Source organism: Rhinolophus sinicus, chromosome 9, assembly GCF_057876585.1.
Source record: "Rhinolophus sinicus isolate RSI-liver-muscle chromosome 9, RSI-T2T, whole genome shotgun sequence".
Lineage (NCBI taxonomy): Eukaryota > Metazoa > Chordata > Mammalia > Chiroptera > Rhinolophidae > Rhinolophus > Rhinolophus sinicus.
Genome location: NC_142509.1, coordinates 26,869,156 through 26,889,811, shown reverse-complemented (window position 1 = coordinate 26,889,811; position 20,656 = coordinate 26,869,156). Strand labels below are relative to the sequence as shown.

At 41.3% G+C, this 20,656-nt stretch overlaps 1 protein-coding gene across 1 annotated transcript in view; it reads right to left on the bottom strand.

The window, feature by feature from the left end:
- MYO1H (myosin IH) overlaps window positions 1-20,356 on the bottom strand; it is a 49,681-nt gene extending 29,325 nt beyond the window's left edge. Inside the window, exons 1-14 of the mRNA XM_074321620.2 lie at window positions 20,198-20,356; window positions 17,719-17,834; window positions 16,239-16,437; window positions 15,303-15,383; window positions 13,164-13,343; window positions 10,595-10,693; window positions 9,627-9,740; window positions 9,270-9,341; window positions 8,497-8,616; window positions 7,324-7,391; window positions 6,874-6,979; window positions 5,620-5,700; window positions 2,967-3,058; window positions 1,390-1,484 (exon numbers count right to left, since the gene is read on the bottom strand). Coding sequence (XP_074177721.2) covers window positions 1,390-1,484; window positions 2,967-3,058; window positions 5,620-5,700; window positions 6,874-6,979; window positions 7,324-7,391; window positions 8,497-8,616; window positions 9,270-9,341; window positions 9,627-9,740; window positions 10,595-10,693; window positions 13,164-13,343; window positions 15,303-15,383; window positions 16,239-16,437; window positions 17,719-17,834; window positions 20,198-20,323 — 1,549 coding nt within the window. The 5' untranslated portion in view covers window positions 20,324-20,356. The remainder of the gene's footprint in view (window positions 1-1,389; window positions 1,485-2,966; window positions 3,059-5,619; window positions 5,701-6,873; window positions 6,980-7,323; window positions 7,392-8,496; window positions 8,617-9,269; window positions 9,342-9,626; window positions 9,741-10,594; window positions 10,694-13,163; window positions 13,344-15,302; window positions 15,384-16,238; window positions 16,438-17,718; window positions 17,835-20,197) is intronic.
- Between the last annotated feature and the right edge of the window lie 300 nt (window positions 20,357-20,656).

The following is a 20,656-nucleotide window of genomic DNA, read 5'->3' as shown; positions in this document are numbered from 1 at the left end:
GAGAAGCTGGAAATCTCATACACTGCTGGTGGGAATGTAAAATGCTACAACCGCTTTGGAAATAATCTGTCAGATTCTCAGAGGTTCAGCATAGAGTTACCATACAACCAGCAATTCCACAAGAGAAATGGAAACATCCACGGTCTGACAATTAAGTTGGCGAACTCATCCTAGAAAAAGTGCTGCATACCTCATTGCAGAATATCACTATGGTCACCTTCCAAGTACTCCCCTTGGGAAGCTATGCACTGATGCCAGCGCCTAGTCCACCCTTCAAAGAAATTTTGGAGTTCTTTTTCTGGAACGGCCATCAGAGCTATCGTCGTATTACCCTTGATGTCCTGAATGTTATCAAAATGTCTTCCTTTCAATATTTCCTTTATCTTCGAGTAAAGAAAGAAGTCATTGGGGGCCAGATCAGGTGAGGAGGGAGGGTGTTCCGATACAGCTATTTGTTTACTGGCTACAAACTCCCTCACAGACAGTGCTGTGTGAGCTGGTGCATTGTCGTGATGCAAGAGCCATGAACTGTTGGTGAAAAGTTCAGGTTGTTTAACTTTTTCACGCAACCGTTTCAGCACTTCCAAATAGTAAACTTGGTTAACTGTTTGTCCAGTTGGTACAAATTCATAATGAATAATCCCACTGATTTCAAAAAGGTTAGCAACAATGTCACAACAATTTCGTGAACTTAATTGTCAAACCTTGTATGTTCCACATAAAAATATACACAGGCACGTTCATAGCAGCATTATTCATAACAGCAAAAAGTGTCAACAACCTAAGTGCCCATCAACTGATGAGTGGATGAACACAATGTGGTCTAGCCACACAGTGGAATATTATTTGGCAACAAAAAGCAATGACACCATGGATGAATCTTGAAAACAGGCGAAGTGAAAGAAGTCAGACACAAAAGGTCACATACTGTATGTTTCCATTTATAAAGAATATCCAGAATAGGCAAACCTATAGAGACAAAGTAGATTGGTTTGTTGCCTAGGGCTGTAGGGGATGAGATTGGGAGAAAATGGGGAGTGACTGCTAACGTGTATAGGGTTTCTATTTGGGGTGATGAAACGGTCTAAAATTGACTGCGGTGGTGATTGCACTACCATATAGTGAATATATTAAAAACTGTTGAATAGTACACTTTAAATGGGTGAAATATATGTGAATTATCTCAAAGGGATACACACACACACACACACACACACACACACACATACACACACACACACACACACACACAGTAAATACATTTAAAAAGACCTTTCAGATGGCATGCTTGTATGTGGGACTAGGGAACATCTGAGATAGACGTGCAGCATTTTTGCAGTGGACACAGAGGCACCTGCATGGTGAGACCTGTGCCCCCAGGGCACTCACCTTTGGTGCAGTATGTGACCACTCCCGCATAGTGGAAGAGTTGGAACTCCATCAAGCCAATCCTCTTTCGGCCCTTGGGACCCGCCAGCCTCCGGCTACAGAAAGACAAAAAATAGACATGAGCTGACCCTTTTTACTTTACAGTAACAAAATGCACTGATATGTAAAACCAAAAAAGAGAGATTTTTGACAAGGTGTTTAAGACCATGATAATCTACTGAAGGCCAGCACTGAAATCTAACCACATACAGCAGCTCCCAGGAAGCCTTGCTGCCTATTTCATCTGGCTATAGGTCAAGGTCTCCCTCAAGTTACACCCTTCCTTCTCCTAAGCTCCGAGGAATTAAAAAACGTACGTGAATCACAGAATCACATTTATCTGTACAATGAAGTAATTTCCATTTTTCTAGGTGATAACTAAGAAATAATTTTAAGACTTTATATTCTTATGATGTTGAGACTAAAATACTTATTAAATATTTTTCAGATTCTGGTAATTCATAATTTTCAATAACTTTTCCTTGAAATGTATATACATATATAGTGACAGCATACATATCTAAGTGTATATGCAGCTCAATGATTTCTCTTGTTTACGTGTGTGTGATTTACCCGCATCCCTACATGGAGTTCTACTGTTATATTCTAATGGCCATACTTTATGCCATTTGTGAATACACCACAATTTATTTTTTCATTCTTGATTCATTTACTTATCCAATTCCATTTACTTATCCTTTCAATATTTTACAACAGGTTTTATAAAGACACTACATTTATTGAATCCTTTCTATGGCCAAAAATTGCAGTAGGTGATTTATGTAGTCATTTACAATGATATATGGTAGGTATATTAATACCCCTCCCCCCATCTTGTAGAAGAGGAAACTCAGATGCAGAAGTGCTGCTTGTCCAAGGTCCTGTGTCTAATGAGTGGCTGAGCTGGGATTCAAAACCAGGCCTTTCTGACTCCAGAGCATATGCTCTTAAATTCTCTCCTCGTCTCAAAGACTAAGTGAAATTTCTAATTGATTTTCTGGAATGCTGTACATGCTGTATGTTTGGATCTGTGTGGTGGTTATGTGGGTACACACCAACATAAAAACCCATTGGGTTGTATGCTTCAGATCTTCTTCACATGTCACTCTATGTATTTTATACTTGAATTTTTTTAAAAAAGACCATCTCATGCATGTGGACATGGGCAATATGAAATGATCATGAATAAAGCAAGATCTTTTAAAAATTTGACTTGGAATTCATTTGAGTTTGATTTTTTACTAACAAAAGGTATGCATATACAGTAGTAAGTCCTCATTTTACATCGCCAATAGGTTCTTGGAACTATGGCAAAACATCATATAATGAAATCAGTTTTGCCACAGGCTAATTGATGTAAACAAGAGTTAAGCTCCTATCGCATCTTATCAATGATATAACAAAATGACATTATTCAAGGATTTGCTGTATATGATTTGGTGCCTCATAATGTACTCTTGGGGAGCTCTGCCCCAAGAAAATGGATGGATATACAGCGGTCTTCCTCCATGCAACAACTTGTCAAATGAGATACATACGTTCGGAAGTGTGCGTGCTTGCCCACTTTCTCTTCCAATTTCTCAAGGAAACTCAAGTCTGTAGCAGGACCAGGACGAATGCATTCTTCATCCTTCAAAAGAAAAAGAGATATGTACTGTATATGGAATAGAGTCAATGGAATTGTAACAGCTATATATGATGTCAGAGGGGTAGTAGACTGGGGGAGGGGGGTATCACTTTGTGAGGGGTGTAAATGTCTAACTATTACATTGTTTTGTACACCTGATACTGAGAGAGAGAGAGAGAGAGAGAGAGAGAGAGAGAGAGAGAGAGAGAGAGAGAGAGAAAGGGAAGCCTCAATCCCTAGCACCACACTCCATCAATTCCAAGATTAAGTGCTTTCACCACCTGTGGCAGAATGTATTGGACTAAAATACCGTCATCTCACACAAGTTCAGGTGAACATTTCAGGGTACGGTGACTAATCCATCACATGTGCTCAGCTTTTCAGATTTGATAAGGGGACCGTGGAACCAGAGAGACTGGATACTCTATGAAAAGTCAACGCTCCCACCCATCTGACGCACATTTCCAAAGTCTTCCCAAGGACCCTCCACAGCTTCCATGACCAGCTAATGTACAACTAGCCGTCATCTCACACAAGTTCAGGTGAACATTTCAGGGTACGGTGACTAATCCATCACATGTGCTCAGCTTTTCAGATTTGATAAGGGGACCGTGGAACCAGAGAGACTGGATACTCTATGAAAAGTCAACGCTCCCACCCATCTGACGCACATTTCCAAAGTCTTCCCAAGGACCCTCCACAGCTTCCATGACCAGCTAATGTACAACTAGACCTCATTTTTTCTTAACTACTCGTTGCTGGCCAAGAACAAATGCCCTTTTACTAGGAGCAAAGCTTTCATGGAAAGCAACTTATAAAACCACTTGAGTCTAACCCTTCATAGTCCTCAAGCTGTGCCTTTCTATTTCCTATTTTGGGTCTTTGACAGTGACAACGTTTAATTGACCATCTTAATTAAGGATGAGTCAATCAACACTGTAGCTTTTATTAAAACAAAAACAACAACTTCATGGACTGTGTAGATGCCTGACCACTACGCTCTATACTTAAGCTGAAGTTGAATAATATTGAATGTCAACTATAATTAAATATATGTATGTATATATATATGCACTTATATGTATATACACACACACACATATATATATATTCAAAAAACAACAACAAAAACAAAAAACCTGGATTAAGATTGGTGAGACAATTCCTATAAAGTAGCATTTCTATGATTTCTGGTCTCATCTATGGAAAACCAAATGGAGACAAGTATTTATTGCCAAAATATTTTAAAATACTAGCCTAGCAGTTCACATGAACATTGAATGTATATGTGCGAGCTTAATGCCAACCCTTGCTTCCTGGAACGCAGTTCCCCAACGTCCGCAAGGCCTGTGACTTCACCTCCTTCAGGTCGTTGCTCAAACGTCACTTTCTCAGTGAGTCCTTCCTGGACCATGTTACCTAAAATCGAGCCCCCTCCCCAGCACATCTAATCTCTTTTTCCTCCACTGCACAATCAACATATTTTGCCCATTAACCTCTGTTGTCAGTCTCTTCATGCTAGAGTTTCAAATCTCTGCGTGCAGCGGTTTTGATCTGTTTTGTCCATTGCTTTGTCCCAAAGCACAGGGCGCAATCCTGGCATTCGATGAGTATTTGTTGAATGAATAGAGTCTGAATATTTACCACGGACTAGGCATCGCTATAAGCCCTCTGCATGTCTTACCTCACTTAATTTGACCTTATAGCTCCTCTCTGAGGTAAGTCCTATTATTGCTCTACCCATTTAAAGATAAAGAAATTGGAGCTCAGAGAGGTTAAGATCCCTGTCTAAGGTTGCACAGCTAGCAAGCAATGAGGCTGGGCTTTGAAACCAGGTGCTCTCCATGTTCCTGGCAGCTACAGTCACCACCCATTAATGTCTGGCTGTGCTTTAGCATGCTGGGTTCACACAGCAGTTAGGTGGGGTGGTTGGGGCAGGGCAGGAGAAAAAAAGGGACCCGTTATTTTCATTTCGGAGGCAGATGATCCCAAACGAAAAGCAAGGCAAGGAAACCATTTCTCATTTGGCCCTTGGGGTTTACTTTAAAAATTGATATTTGAACTGGAACAACTGTGGATTCAAGGACATTAATGTTCTCAGAAGTCACGACAGTTCAAAACAAGGCCACAGGCCCACTCCAAGGAGCCTCAACTCAGACTCAGTGGATGTTCTTTGGAAGGCCTTCCTTTACGTTTTTTGGCTTCCTGCTCGGTGGTAAGCATGAAAGCAGCCCCTCCCCAGCTGCCACCAAATACCTGCCTAAACCAGGTCCCCCATTTTCTGGCTCATCCTTCCATGTCTATGGAAGACATATATGTATGCTCTCATTTCAAAGGTCTTTCCTTGCTGTCTCCAAACGGACTATAATTTAGGTCTGTGGATTGAGATGAGAGGGGAAAAGCTCAGCCAAAGCTCTGAGCAAGAATTCAGCAAAAAACCTCAACTTGTATGTTTCAATCAGCTGGCAGATTCCACTCTTGAGCCTTGTAAGCTGGGGGAAAAGTTCTTCCATGTATTGTAAACATGGTGTGAGGGGACTCTAAGTCAATATTAACGTTCTCACCAGGATGGAAATGATTCCTTTGTGTCTCTCTTCTACCAAATCACAGATGATCTTGTTGTTGAAATAGTGAATTGGCTCCCACTGAAATGACAAAGAGGAAAGAATTCTCCAAGGATTTACGAAGTGAGATCAAAAAACACGGTGAATGTTTAAATTATATAAAAAAAAAAAACTATTACAGTAAAAGACACATCACCATTAATCCCCCTCAAAGTACTCCTCGTTGCTTCAAACACACTTATCCCATCATTCTTGCCACTTTCTGAAGCAGTTCTGGAAGTCCTCTTTCTTGAATGTCTTTAGTTGCGCTGTCATGGTTACCTCGATGTCCTGAATCATTTTGACTTTGGGGAAGAGCCAGAAGTCGCACGGTGCCAGATCCAGTGCATAAGGTTGATGAGGACACACTGTAATGTTTTTATTTGATAGAAATTGCCCTACCAGAAGCAATGTGTGACACGGAGCCTTTCCGCTGTGATCAACAAATACAGTGAATGCTGCTGCTGAGGGCCGTCCAACGGAAAGGCAAGGATCTTCAATACGGGAAGTGGCACATCGAACCTTAGTAACAGTATGTGACAAGTTCCAACTTGTTTGGTGCAGTCAGTCAGGTGTGAGCTACGGTTGAGAGAAGGTGTGTTTTAAAGTGTGTGGTAAATCATCTTCCATCATGACAATGTTTCACACATCACTTCAGGTATACGTCACTTTCTGTCAAATAAAAACATTACAGTATGTTCTCATCCACCTTATTCACTGGATCTGGCATCGTGTGACTTCTGGCTCTGCCACAAAGTAAAAATGATTCAGGAAAGGGAGGCAGCCACGACAACACAACTAAAGCCACTCATGAAAGAGGACTTCCAGAACTGCTTCAGAAAGTGGCAAGAATGATGGGATAAGTGTGTCTGAAGCGAGGGGGAGTATTTTGAGGGGCATTAATGGAAATGTGTCTTTTACTGTAATAAATTTTTTTATTTACACATTCATCATATCGTTTGATCACTCCTCATAATGAGCATAAAACAGATTTCCTTTTAATTGATTTTCCAACATTTTTTTTCAAAATCTGTTTATCTCTGACATTAACAAAATAATACTTTCTGAATATTAAAATAATTTCCCAGGAAATAAGCAGAGAAGGAGGGAAAAATAATTCTTAGTACTAATCAGGAAAAACTATCAACGTTTCTCAAGTGAATGTCTTTCGCTATATTAAGAAATCAAATGAGGAGAAAACATTAAAATGTTTACCTCTATACCTTCCATTTCATATTCTGCCTGTTCCGCTTTTAGGGTGTTCTCAATTAACAGTTGCTGGAGTTTTTCATTGCAGTAATTTATACAGAACTGTTCAAAACTAGAGATGCAAAAGATTTAAGTAACTAAAGCTATGCGAGTAGACCAATTTTTTTAAAAATTGTATTTACTGTTTTCAAAGATTGTTTTTAATATGGAAAAAGCGAAGTCCTCATTAATCAAACAATTTACAAAATAGATCACATGAGTCAAGCTAAAAGACATTTGCATTTTTTTATGGTTATTCCACTTCTAAGACAATCTATGAATTAGGGGCTATGCAAATCTGGAGAATTTCTGGGGACAGGAAAATCAATTCCAATAACATCAGAGATGCCTTAAACCAGACTGAGACCTTAAAGAAGAACAAAGGACTAACAGATAATGACAAACGGACAAACTCACCCATTCTTGTCAAAAACTTCAAAGCCATAGATATCCAGCAATCCAATCACAGTTTTCTTGGTGAACTCCTAGTCAAAATAACACACGCTGCTCACTGTTAGCTCTTTTACTGTGTGACACTCAAAACCCAGTAGCTGCCCCAAATCTGGGACGTGGCTAGAAAGCTCAAGCCTTCTCTTTCCAACAATGGCTCACAGAAGAAACAACGTCCCCAGTCCAATGCTCCTGCCTGCAGCTTTCACATATCCCATCCACGCCAGCTTCCACATCCATCACCTGAGCAGTGAGACTATCCCTTTCTGATTCACTCCCTTATTTCAACCTTCCTCAGCTTCCCAAGCCCATATTCAATCCAAAGAAGAAGAAGAAGAAGAAAGACCCATGGACGGTCAAGGAGATGTTTATCCAGGAGGGAAGACAGGTGGTATGAACTTTAAATAGAAGACCAAATCTGTCAGGCAAGGATCGCTATTCACAGAGAATATACCTCTTTTTAAAAAAGGGGACACAATTGAATATCCTGAATGGTGTCCAGACACACCTTGTTTTATTGTGCTTTGCTTTATTATGCCTCACAGGTGTTGCATTTTTACACATGGAAGGCAAGGTCCTCCACCAGCCAAAACAGTATAGACTCGCTTTATTGCGGTTGTCTGGGACCAAACCTGCAATGTCTCTGAGGGATGTCTGCACTGCGTTAATGCCTCCCAAAGCTGGAGTTTTTCATTGTCCTGTGCATCCTACCTCCACGTACCTCGCCCCTTCATATCATTTCCTTAATTTCTACCTTTGAACACATTCCCTTTTTTATTTAAATAATTCCACTTCCCAAGGAAATGTGACCATAGGGTGAGTTCAAAGGAGTTCTATTTTTTCTGATACACAGGAAACATATACTACTGTTAAAATAAAAACATTTCTGTGTACACTTAAAGCCATCTGGCATACTTCGAATGCTGTGCGTCCCCTACTTTGGGACACACTGCAAAAAATCTCCAGCATGCATTTTTGTGAGCCTACTGTGTGCTGGGTGCTGGGAACATCCATGTGCAAAGAATGGTCCCTGCCCAGCAGGAGCTTACCGTCAATTCTCACAAATTGTTTAGAGTATGGATGCTGATTCTACAATACGACCATGTTAGTGAAAGTGAGTCATCCAACATGTGGACTAACCTTATTCACTATGGAGGAATTAATTTTGTTGACCAGCCAAGTGAATGTTCGTCCATAAACAGCCTTTGCCATTGCATCTCTAGCGAAGACAGAGAGTTCTAGCGTCAATGGGCAGAGCACCTGAGAAGAATGACACGTGCATCATTACAGAGGTTTAAAAAAAACACAAAAAACCCAAGTTTTCAAATGAGCCTTTAATGATGACCAGTGAAGGATACGGGGGGAAGATGCTACCCGCACCTGTACACGCGCACGGAGTAGCTATTCTTGAGTACCAGGCACTGTGGTGGGCTAATGAGATACAGCCAGGACCAAACAAACAGTTCCAGTCTTTTGTGGGCTGGGCTCACACTTGGGGGAGGATGTGGCAGGACATTCAATAAGTCACAGAAAGAAGAATCATGTTGTCAAGCTGAGAGTGACAAGGGCTGTAAGGAGGTACCTATGGTGCTGTAGGGTAGGGTTGGGGGGAGCAGGGAAGGTTCCTTGAGGAAGTGCCCCTGGGAACTGAGGAGGAGTCAACTAGATGGAACATAGGGAAGAGTCTCAGCAGAGGGAAACAAAGACCCTATGGAGGGAAGGCATGGCTAGTGTGAGGCATGGAAAGCTGGTGATGGCGTGGGATGGGGAAGTGAAAGCAGGAGATGCTGGTAGGAGCTGGACTATGCAGGGCCTCGTGGGCAGGGTTCAGGAATTTTCCCACACCCCTGGGGGCCGCCATCCTGCTGACAGAAGCAGTGGAGGGCAGGCACATTTCCACTAGATCCATTTACCTCTTCAGTTTGGGTTTCAATCTTTCTATGGGTGAGAGCTTCCAGAAGGACCGATGGTGGGACCCCCAGGAGCTGAATAAATGGAAACCAAAATGCCATTCAGCGATCTGATGGTACTCACTAGCTTATAAAGAGTTCGTACAGTTTTCAAGCCCAGGGTTCTCTGCCCTGTGCTTTTATGCAAAACAGACCACATTAGCTCTTTCAACCAACTGGCTTTTACCCATTCCCTCACCCGGCCCTACACTCGTTACGCCTCCTAACCAGTACCAGCCACGGTGTCAGCCATCTGGGACGTGGGCACCCAGCTGCCTCGCTCCCCTCTCCCGCCTTTCCACCTCTGAAGGTGAACATCACCTTGGCGATCCATTTGATCTCGTGGGTGACTGGTATGGTGGCACAGCCCTGGTGGTTCACTCCAAAACAAATGTTCCCCAGGTGTAGGACACTGGCAATAATTCCAAAGAGATTCTAGGAACGTGGGAAGTGGTGAGGACAGGGAGAGAAGACAGCAGCTGCCTAATCGATCAATGTCATCAGAGGAGACCCCTGAAGGAAAACACCACCCTCTTCTTCCCACTTCCAACCCTAAGCTTACAGAACCGAACTGTCTTCCTTTCCTAGAAATGGGCCTCTTGTCCACTTCAGGTATTAAAGGAAAGGGGGAGATGCCTCCGCAGAAAGTGGGGAGATGCCTTACTGGATCTCCAGGACAGGACACTTCTATTTTTATATCCCCCCACCCAATAAGCCATTTAATGTTCAAATGCCATGGTCCCAGATACATATATTTGAATTATATTCTGGTCTGGTCCTTGAAAGATCAATAGTTTAACAATCAAAATCAAAAGACAAAAAGATGTTAAAACAATGTTTATAAACACTACAATTCCTGCCAGGCTGTTCAACAACAGAAGTGCGAATAAATAACAATTCTATGAGAATTCATTATCCATGAGATCTGAATACTTGAGAGTGGACTTGATTGGGAAGAAGAAACACCACCTCCTCCTTCCACACACACTGGGAAAAGTTGGAGATGCCAGAAAAAATGCAGAGGGCCCAGTTAACACTTTGAAGTTACCAATGACTGATTTTCAAGTTATCGACGACTGATTTTTTTTTAGTGTAAGTTAGTCCTGTGCAATGTTGGGACATGCTTATACTAAAAAAATTAGTCATTGCTTATCTGAAATTAAAATGCAAGCATGTGTCCTGTGTTTTTATTTGCTGAAGCTGGTAACCCTACTATGCAACCACCAAGAAAGCAGGATCGTCGTCTCAATCCCAGACCTTATGGGCAGTTCTGCCCTCAGGACCCGTACCTCAAGGTCATGTTCAGTAAAATCGATGGCAGAAAAGGCATTGGAAATGGTTTCCCAGTCATTCTTGTCATTAATAGAAGACTCCTTGGCACAATGACCCTGTTGACATAGAATTGGGTCACTTAATGACATGTTCATAAGGACAGTTAGCATGTGAATACCTATTGCTAAATCAAAATGGTTTTCTCTACAAGCATGCAAGAGCTAGTTCTACAATGCTCAGAATTGTGAAAACACAAGTTTTACTCTAATCGTCGAGCATATGATGATTTGCCAACTGCTGCTTTATTCAAATTTATTTGGAATTTTATTTAAAAAGCTCTGTTCTAGGAAAACTTTCAGAGTTACATATTAGTGGTACGTCATTTTGTGTCTGTGTTTAAAAAAAGTTTTTCTTACCATTTTTGCTAAATAAACGGAAGACAACTCATCTCTATATATACCTGCTGAAACATGCAGGGAAATGATAGTGATTACATTCAGAAAAGTCTCGACACACTTTCGTAACCACTAGGAAGACCTTCCCTGCAGAATTAGATGGAAGGAGACTCTCATTCAAGTAAATAAAAGTTTGGCATTTAGAGAAACACAGAGAAATAATGGCTAGGGTTGCGCTAAGACTTTTCCCACTAACTCTTGAAGTTGTCCTTTAAAAAGTAACAGATGGGAAGTGGCTGGTTAGCTCAGTTGGTTAGAGCGTGGTGTTGATAACACTAAGGTTGCCGGTTCAATCCCTGTAAGAGCCACTGTGAGTTGCGTCCTCCTTAAAAAAGAAAAAAAGTAACAGATGGACCAATGTCACAATTTAAAGAGAAAACATTCTAGATGAAAATTATTATTATTTTGGTTTTGGCATACAGGGGATTCTTAGTTTCCTGGTTATCTAAAGATTTATTATCTTAAGAGATTTCCTTGTTGCATAGATAAACGAAAGTTGCCATACCATGAAAATGTTCACCTGTGAAGTGGTATGGATTAAATCTACAGCCTCCCAACTATCCATTTTCCCGCACAACCAGCAGCATCTGCTCCTGCTTCCCAAGGTCAGGGCTTGTGCAAGTCAGTCCTTCAAATACATCTAGAGATTTAGAAGCAGTGCAAATACACTGCAAAGTCAAGCCACATAGTTTGCCAAAGTTACGGAGATCATGAAATCAATCAAAAGAATCCAAATTCTTGAACAGAGCCATCGTGGCATGAGGATCTGGCCAAATTCACCTGGGCAGAAAAAATTTACAAGGCTGAAGATCTGATACATTCCAAAAGAAAATGATTTAATTATCAAAGGGTGGGAGAAGCCCTTGGGAAAACAGATGAAGCCCTCGGATGTTTATACATATTGATCCTTCCTGATCAGCCGTGAAAAGACAAATGTGACGCTACTGTCCAGCTTTACTGGAAAAATTAGGTTCTCAAAAAGGAAAAAAAAAATCAAATTTGATTTATCGTTTGTTCTAAGACTCAGTACAAAGTTTGTTAAATATTAAATGAGATTATGAGATGTATCTTCATTATTTAGCTTCATTTTTCAAGATAAATTTCAGGCATGTCTGTTTGGTTCTTTTTTTTCATGGCTTACTACGAAATGTTGATCCTTGTTTTACAAGATTCACTTTATAAGACCGTGTTCTCTTTTCCATTATGTTTCCTCTTGCACTCTTTCAGTGACCTCTGTTCGAAGTCAGACCCAGTGAGAGGAGAGAAATCTTGGGTCAAAAAGGTGCTAGTGACATCAAATACTGAGAGATGCTGTACAGTCTGGGCATTCTATAACCCCAGTGCTGGCTGCAGAAAAATTAGTGCTGGCAAGTTAAATTCTGAAAGTCAATTTCACAATACTAAATCTCGGGAGTACTTATAGGAATAGCCTAAATGATTTTTGTGAGGGAGTATGTTCACTTTGCAGCTAACAGTTCTCAGAATGGACGGCAGGAAGGTGCAAAAAGCCTTTTCCAAACTAGGTTTTTTAAAAAATTATTATTATTAAATGTATTGGGGTGACATTGGTTAGTCAAATTATATAGGTTTCAAGTGTACGTTTCTATAATACATCATCTATATATTGCATTGTGTGTTCATCACCCAGTCAGTTTTCCTTCCATAAAGTAGCATAAGTTATAGACACCGATGGACAGTGAGTTTCTATCACACCTGGACCAGCAGTTCTCACCTCGCTGTGCATTAGAATCATCCGGGGATTCATTTAATTACCTTCACAATCACAGGGAAGTGTTTATAACAACACAGATGTTCAGGTTCCATTCTAGACCAATTAAATCTGAATCTCTGGAGGGTAGAGCCCAGGTATTTATAAATTTTAAAAGCTCCTCAGGTGATTCTAATTTCAGCCAGGGCTGAGAACCCCTCCTCTAGATATTGGTGACTTTACCAAGTTGATATACCTGCCAGGCATAAAAGGAGGGGTTTTGATAAGTGTCAGGAAACCAGTTGGTAAGATACCTCCAGCTTGGTAATGAGAAAGGTCCTGGACATCCCACAGAGTTCCCCTCAAACACCACTGATCCCCGCCTCCAAAAGGCCACCAGAGCCAGGTGCTGGCTCTTCCAACCTGTGAGAGGTATTTATACAGACGGGGGTCTCGCTCCAGTCCCAGGTAAGCGAGGAGCTCCTCTTCACCGCCCTCTAGCAGCTGGTAGAAGATGTGGAAGTTCCGCTCACCCTGGTTGTGATACACGACGCGAGACTTTTCTATTAGGTAACTGATGATATGCCCGCCTACGGGAATGCCCTTTGAAACAAGACAAAAAAATAAAAATTAAAAACAAAAACGCAGCAATGACAACAATCACCAAGCCACTCTCTTACTGGTGTCTCCTGAGGAACAAAAACGCTAAATTTGAACGAAGTCTGATCTATCACTCTTCTGTGATTAGCGTTTCCTGGGCTCTGTGTGAAAAGATTTTTGCCTACATCAGGGTCAAAGGACTGACATACCAAATGTTGACAAGGGTGTGATGTGTCTGGAACTGTCATTAATTATCGTCACATTGCTGGTGAGAACCCAGCAATGCCACTTCTGGGTATATGCCCCACATAAGTGAATACGTATATCTAGTAAAAGACGTGTGTACAAGGATGTTGAGAACACTACTTGCAATAGCCCCAAATTGGAAGCACAAATGTCCACCAACAGGAAGATAAATGTTGACAAAGTCAATCAAAAAATGAACTGCTAACACATGTAATGACATGAATGGATCTCATAAATATGTTGAAGCCAGTCACAAAAATGTAACATGTTGTAAAATTCCATTCATATGAAGTTCAAGAACCAGCAAAATTAATCTGTGATTGTAGAGGTCAGAATAGTGATAATCTTTGGGAAGGGGGATCTTGTCAGAGAAGGATGGGAGAATCTTCTAGGCGCTAGACATTCTTATATATTGACCCGAGTGGTGATTACACAGAGACATATGTAAAAATTCACTGAGTTGTATAAATGGTTTGTATCCTTTCTAAGTTGTGTGTTAAATTGCAATAAAAAGTTTAGGGAGGGGAGTTATCACTGTGTGAGGGATATAAATGATAAATGTCTAACTATTATATTGTCTTGTACACCTGAAACTAATAAAAATAATAATAAAAAGATTTGAAATCAAATGCCTGTGAATATAATAAAGAAGATTTCCTAAAAAAAAAAAAAAAAAGTTTAAAAAAATATACAGCGATTTCTTTCTCCCCCCCCCCCCCCAAAAAAAAAAAAGTCTATGCACACACCTCCAGACGTCCATGCAACCAGTCTCTGGGAAACCCTGAGCCAGTCTGTCCTCATCACTACACTCAATGTTCAGCTGGATACTCTCCAGTCTAAGTGTCACTTTTGTCACTCGGAATTACATGCCCTTGAGCACTTTGTCTACCCTTCCCACTTGCATTGGCCCCATTTAAATTCTGGGCACAACACAACCACACTCATTCATTATTGTCTCTGGCTACTTTCATGCTACAGCAGAGTTGAATCGTTGGGACAGAGTCTGTAGGGCCCACGAATCCTAAAATATTTACTATCTGGCCAAAAAGTTTGCTGACCCGTGCCATATAATTATGTATGCCTAAATAATATGTCGTTTGCTTGTGAATGTTTTCAAGCTTTATAAGCAAGAGCCTCACACTGACACCGTACACATTCCCAAGACCTGTCCGTGTTACGTGTAGCTGTCATTCATTTGCTCTCACTGCCCTACAACCCCTCATTGTGGGAACACCCCACCATTTAACCAGCCAGTCTCCTACAGATGGACATTCAGTCCTCTCCAGATGTGTTGGCTGTCTCCAGTCCTTTTACCATCATGAACAGTGATATTCTAGACATGCTTGCACATCTGTAGGAAAATCTCCAGGAGTGGAACGTCTCCACCTTAGATTTCAAGTTCAAAAGATAACATATTGTTTTCCAAATGGGTTGTACCAACCCACACACCCACCCTCAATGTGTAACAGTTCCTAATGATCCGCATTTATCAGCACCTGGTATTATCAGACTTCTTAATTTCTGCCCATCTAGAAGGTATAGCATGGTGTCTCCTTGTGGTCTTTATTCGCATTTCCTAAAAGTAGTACTAATCCTGGATTTTTCAGTTATTTGAGTCAACAAATACCCTTCCTCCCTTAAGGTGCCTTGGGTTGGGTTTCTGTCGCTGGCAAGTTAAGGGGTCCCCGTGAACCAGTAACGGGAACTTCAACGTACCTGAAAGTCAAACTGTATGTCCATGTATTTTCCAAATCGGCTGGAGTTGTCATTCCGGCACGTTTTGGCATTTCCAAAAGCCTTGGGATACAAAGGAGGGGAGAGACTGAACCAAATTGTCGTTCACTGTCATTGAAGCTCACTATGCTCATCAAATTCCCGACCCAAAATGCCATGCGTATGGTGAAAATGGTGGAGGGAGGGGAAGCCAGTGATGAAAGCCATACTTTATCTTCTAAGAAGGACTCACTAACTATGGAGGATTTGATGCCAAATACTGGGGTTGGACCGCAAGAATATCTTCTCCCTGGATTTCAATCTAGGAATAGATTTAAAATGGCCCAAGGAGAGGTATTTAGGATCCTAGGCCCTTGCTGTTCTAGAAGGCACAGTTGATGGCCCCCATCACCAGACCCCTTCTTATATCAAAGAGGTAAATTGTTCAGCTCAAAGACCCATCAGGAAAATTCCTTCAACCATAAACAGTTTTTACACAAAGGGCAATGAAGACACGGAGAAAAATAACTTGTTCAGATTCCTTCAGCGAGTCAGTGAGTTGCAAGAGTAGAAATAATCATTAAAATAAATTAATAATTTTAATGCTAAATACTAATAAGTAATCAAGCATTATTTTAGTGCTTACTAATTCTGCTGCGTGCTTTGTATGCATTCATCTCGTTTAATCCTCAACACTTTTTAAGAGGTAGGTACTATAAGTAGACCCATTCCACAGATGGAAAAACAGACTCCAGGATATGAAGTGATTTGCTGAAGCGTACTGGTGCATGGCTGCCCTGGGATTAGCTTCGATACCTGCTGGATGGGAGATCCCTCTTCTTAACTCCCAGACAGTGACCTACCCATTTTGACTGAGGAGTCTTCTTACTTAGTGACCTTCCTGGAACTCCCCTCTATAGGTCCTCAAAGATCGCTTACCTCCAGCACTGGGTTGGAGAGCAGCAGTCTGTCACGGGCCATTTGTAGTGAGTCGGTCATTGGGCAGATCATTGCAAAATACTGGAGAATCTTCTTGGAGGCTTCCGTTTTCCCTGCCCCACTCTCTCCAGAAATGAGGATGAGGTGGTTATTTAGCTCAGAGCACATCATGCGGTAAGCGTTGTCAGCTATGGCATAGCTGGAGAAGAAGGGGGACAGAAACGGAAAGAGTGGGAAGTGGCTATAACGCTACTTCCTTGGCTCTGACGCTCACCAGAGCAGAAAAGCAAAGTACCCTGTCCCCAGGAAGCCACATCTGGACTGTGGTATAAGTGCATTGAGCTCAGAGAGAGATCAAACCCCTACCACAACCCACTGGCTGACCACACACAAAGTGTACTAGAAACCAAAGCTCAAAGAGTACAAGAGATAAAACGAAGAATTTGAGCAGTAATGAAAATAATTTTTAATTTAACATTTTTTTTAAAAAATCTATCGACATTTCTGATAAGAATAAGCCAGATATTAAAGTACGTCCCCAAGAGATGCCCTATTCATTACAGGTGGTAATAACATCTTGTCTGAATATTAAGTAATTCAATAGCTATAATAAGATCTCACATTTTCTCTTTCCCTCAAAACCTAGAATATTAAGAGTATAGAGACAGGAAACCGCAAACATTTTAAACCTCTGTGATAGCTCTTGTCCTAAAGAGGTCATAAGGGCTTTATCTCAGAGATCAAAAACCAAAGCATGAAGGTCTCCCAAGAATATAATCTTTGCACGTGGCCGAGTTTGAAAGCTGGTTATTTCAGAAATTGCTGGTGGTAGCAATGCAGAAAGGTTTCTAAATGCCTTGGGAGGTGAATCGAGTTGCCAAGAAAAATGGAGGGAGAATCTAAATATAAGCCCAGAAATCCAACAAGGAGAACTGGGAAGTTCAGCAAAGCCCCAGATCACATGGAGATTACCCAGGACATTGCTTGACTTTGGGTTCTGCAGCCCTAGTAAGTTTCTACTAATGGGCATTCTCCTTCACTGCCATGATACTCAGGCACCAGTAGATGGAACGGTAGTAGTAACCCACTTCCTAGAGAAGACACCTCTTTAACCATACCCAGGTTTCTCAGCAGCTACAAATGATTACACCTCTCCATATTTAAGCTGAGATTTCGACAATGACCTACTGATGTTTTCTACTGTGTTGACAGATTTATTTCACAAGAAGGCAGCAGTTTAAATGAGATACAAAATTTAATGAGGATGTATCAAGGATTTGGATGGATGGATGGATGGATGGATGGATGGATGGATGGATGATGAGTGGAAGCATGATGAGTGGATGGATGGGTGGATGGATGGATGGATGAATGAATGGTGGAAGGGTGGATTGAAAGGAGGGAGAGAGGGAGGGAAAAAAGAGAGAGAGAAAGGAAATCAAAAAATACATCCATTGATGCCCTGATGAGTGCTACTTACAGATGTGGTGGCAGTTCAAAGAAATTGACCTTTTCATAAAGCTCCATCTGGCTCAGGCTGTAGATTCCAAGCTCCTGGTATGGATTCACAGACACAAGGAGGGTGCCAATATATGTCTAGAGGAACGGACCAAAGCACTAGTAAGGAATTCCGAGGTGCAAATAGCTACAGCCAAAGACCGTTAACATGCTATGAGCCCCATGCGTTCATTCAGTGCTGGGAACATAACACAATACATAAGACAGGTGAGCCCTCTACTACCACAGCACTTACATGGGGGCAGGGGAGGACAAACCACCAAGGGATTGAGCCTGCTTCAAATAGTGTTAAGAAAGGTATAAATAAGGTAAGAAGAGAGCAAATGACTAAAGAAGGTCACCTTAGCTAGTAGGCGTAGGAAAGGTTTCTTTAAGGAGGTGACATCTGAGCTGAGACTTGAAAGATAAAGAGCCAGTCATGAAAAAAGTGAGCAGAAAGGGCATTTCAGGCCGAGGGAACAAGTGTGGCAGGCTGGCTGCACTGGAGGCCAGTGAGGGAAGAGAGAATGGAAAAAGGTAAAAGAGGATGCCAGAGAGGGAGTGAGTTCAGATCACACAGGGTATAAGGAATTGGGGTTTTATTCCAAATGTAATGGATGGTGGAGACACCATTCCCTATTGAAATGAAATACCGAACCCTGAATTGTTGTGCAAAATAGATGGCTTTAAGGGGGGAACACCACACTGATTTATGTTTCACAAAGCTCTCTCTGGCCATTAGGTAAAAGCAGGGCAAGTAGAGTATTAGCCATCTAACATTGGGCAAACACTCCTACTACTGCTAATTAATTTCCTTGATTTCACAGTGGATTCTATTAATATTCATGTTCTTGAAGTACTTATATTTGTAATGTAACTACTAATATAAAACTTCTTGGCATACAATTGAGAATAAACAAAGCTCTAAGCTAATATAGAAAAACAGAAATATTTGGCCTCCTTTGAACACACATCTGGTGCTTTCAGATTCTGAGTTGTGTGTTGTCGCTTTTCATTTCAAGGTCTTGACTACTGGAGGTATTTGAGCCTACATTAAATTATGCTAAAATCATTCCAACTATTGTCTCCAATCTCTAGGACCAAGTCAAGCAGAGAACCAAAACAGGGAAGAGTATTTTCACTAAAATTCCGCATCGCTTCAATTAGTAGAAAACTTCCAGGGTAGAATGTAGTTTCTGAAATTTATCTGTTCAAATTGAAAACATTTAGTTTACTCATGGTGATCCTAGCATCCCACTTACACTTCTCCATATAGTGCTATTTCTCCTTTGTTGATGCATAAAATCAATCTATATATAAATTCTATATGTAAAATAAATTTATATATAAAAAAATACGTGCTCTAAGAAGCTCCTTGCTTACGTCTTCCGGGACCCTTGGTTTCAACATATAGATTAAGTCATAGGTACCATTACAAACAAAATAACTACAAGACAAAATTTTTTAATTTTTAAATATTTTTAAACTGCTTCTGATTATCTAATTTACTGTTAACAAAAGCTAGTACAATCTCAATAAAATTAAATAAACTTAACAACACCCCCCCCATCTGCCCCTACCCTCCTCTCCACACACACACACACACACACACACACACACTGCCAAGTACACCCTAGAAGAATTTACCTAAAAATTGACCAATCAAATCAGGATGGGGTGATAAATTGAGATCTTAATAACAACTGGCCACCACTCGAAGCAACAAGACCAACTTGAGGAGGTCTTGACTCTTGAAGATTCAGGGAATGTGGTGGACATCTCTTATTTTGCCTGCTCGGCATCTACTTCCCTTTCTTCCAATAGATTCCTTAGACGAACCCTCTTCTCCAGCTCTCAGTCAATATCATATGGTCACACGGGGTACGAGCCTTACCCCTCCTCTCCAGGGGTGGGCTTGGATATAGTCTGTCCAATCAGGATATTCTTCATTCCTAGCTATGAGGATTGGTTCAGAGATAGGCACATGACCCAAGATGGGCCAATCAGAGCCAACCAGTGTGCATCTCTGGGAAGACTTGCTCTCTTCTCCGTAGCAACTCTAAGCTGATAACATGTCAGCCTGGTTCCACTGGCAGCCATCTTGCCACCTTGTAGAGAGGCTGCCCCAGAAGGAAACTGATGCAAAAGCAAGTAGAGAGGTGGGAAAGAGCCCTCAAGATGGATGAAGAGTCCTCAAGACATCCCTTGAGACTCTAGATCTATCATAGACCCTAAAGTTACATAGGTTGACGGATTCCCCTTTGGGGCTTAGTAGGCCAGTTTAAGCTGGGTCTCTGTCACTGGCAACCATAAAGGCCTTAACTCAAAGGATCAAAGTGCATCTCATAGTGCTACCTCCACACCTCCCTTTATTGGGTGATATTGTTCAGAATCATCAAAGCTGTGAAGGCAGGGAGGGAACCACCACTGTAGGAATACAGATGAAAAATGGGTTACATTACATAGATGAGGTTCTGGCTGAAACGCTTGCGAAGATTGTCCAAAAAAGCAGATTCGCTGGTGTATGCATCCAACAGCACAAAATCCTGCACCCCGACCTTGTCCCGGGCGGTCAGCGTACTTTCCATGTGCAGACGGATGTGCTTTCTCCTCACCTCTTCTTTCTGCAGGAAACAGAACATGCCTCAGCAGCTCATTTCTTCAGTAATGTCTATTGCACATCTAATACAGAAATAAATAGCAAGGTGCTAAGCCCTAGAGACAGTAGAGAGCCGAGATTAAATGATGCTGTCTTCATTAAGAGTTTACATCCGGTGAGGGATACAGAGGATGATGATAAAAGCGATAAGTCACAGCAGCAGCTAACAGGAACTGAGTATTTCCTGGGTTAGGCACTACTCTAAATGCTTGATATGTATTATCTCCTTTAATCCTCATTCTGACCCTTTGAAGTAAATACT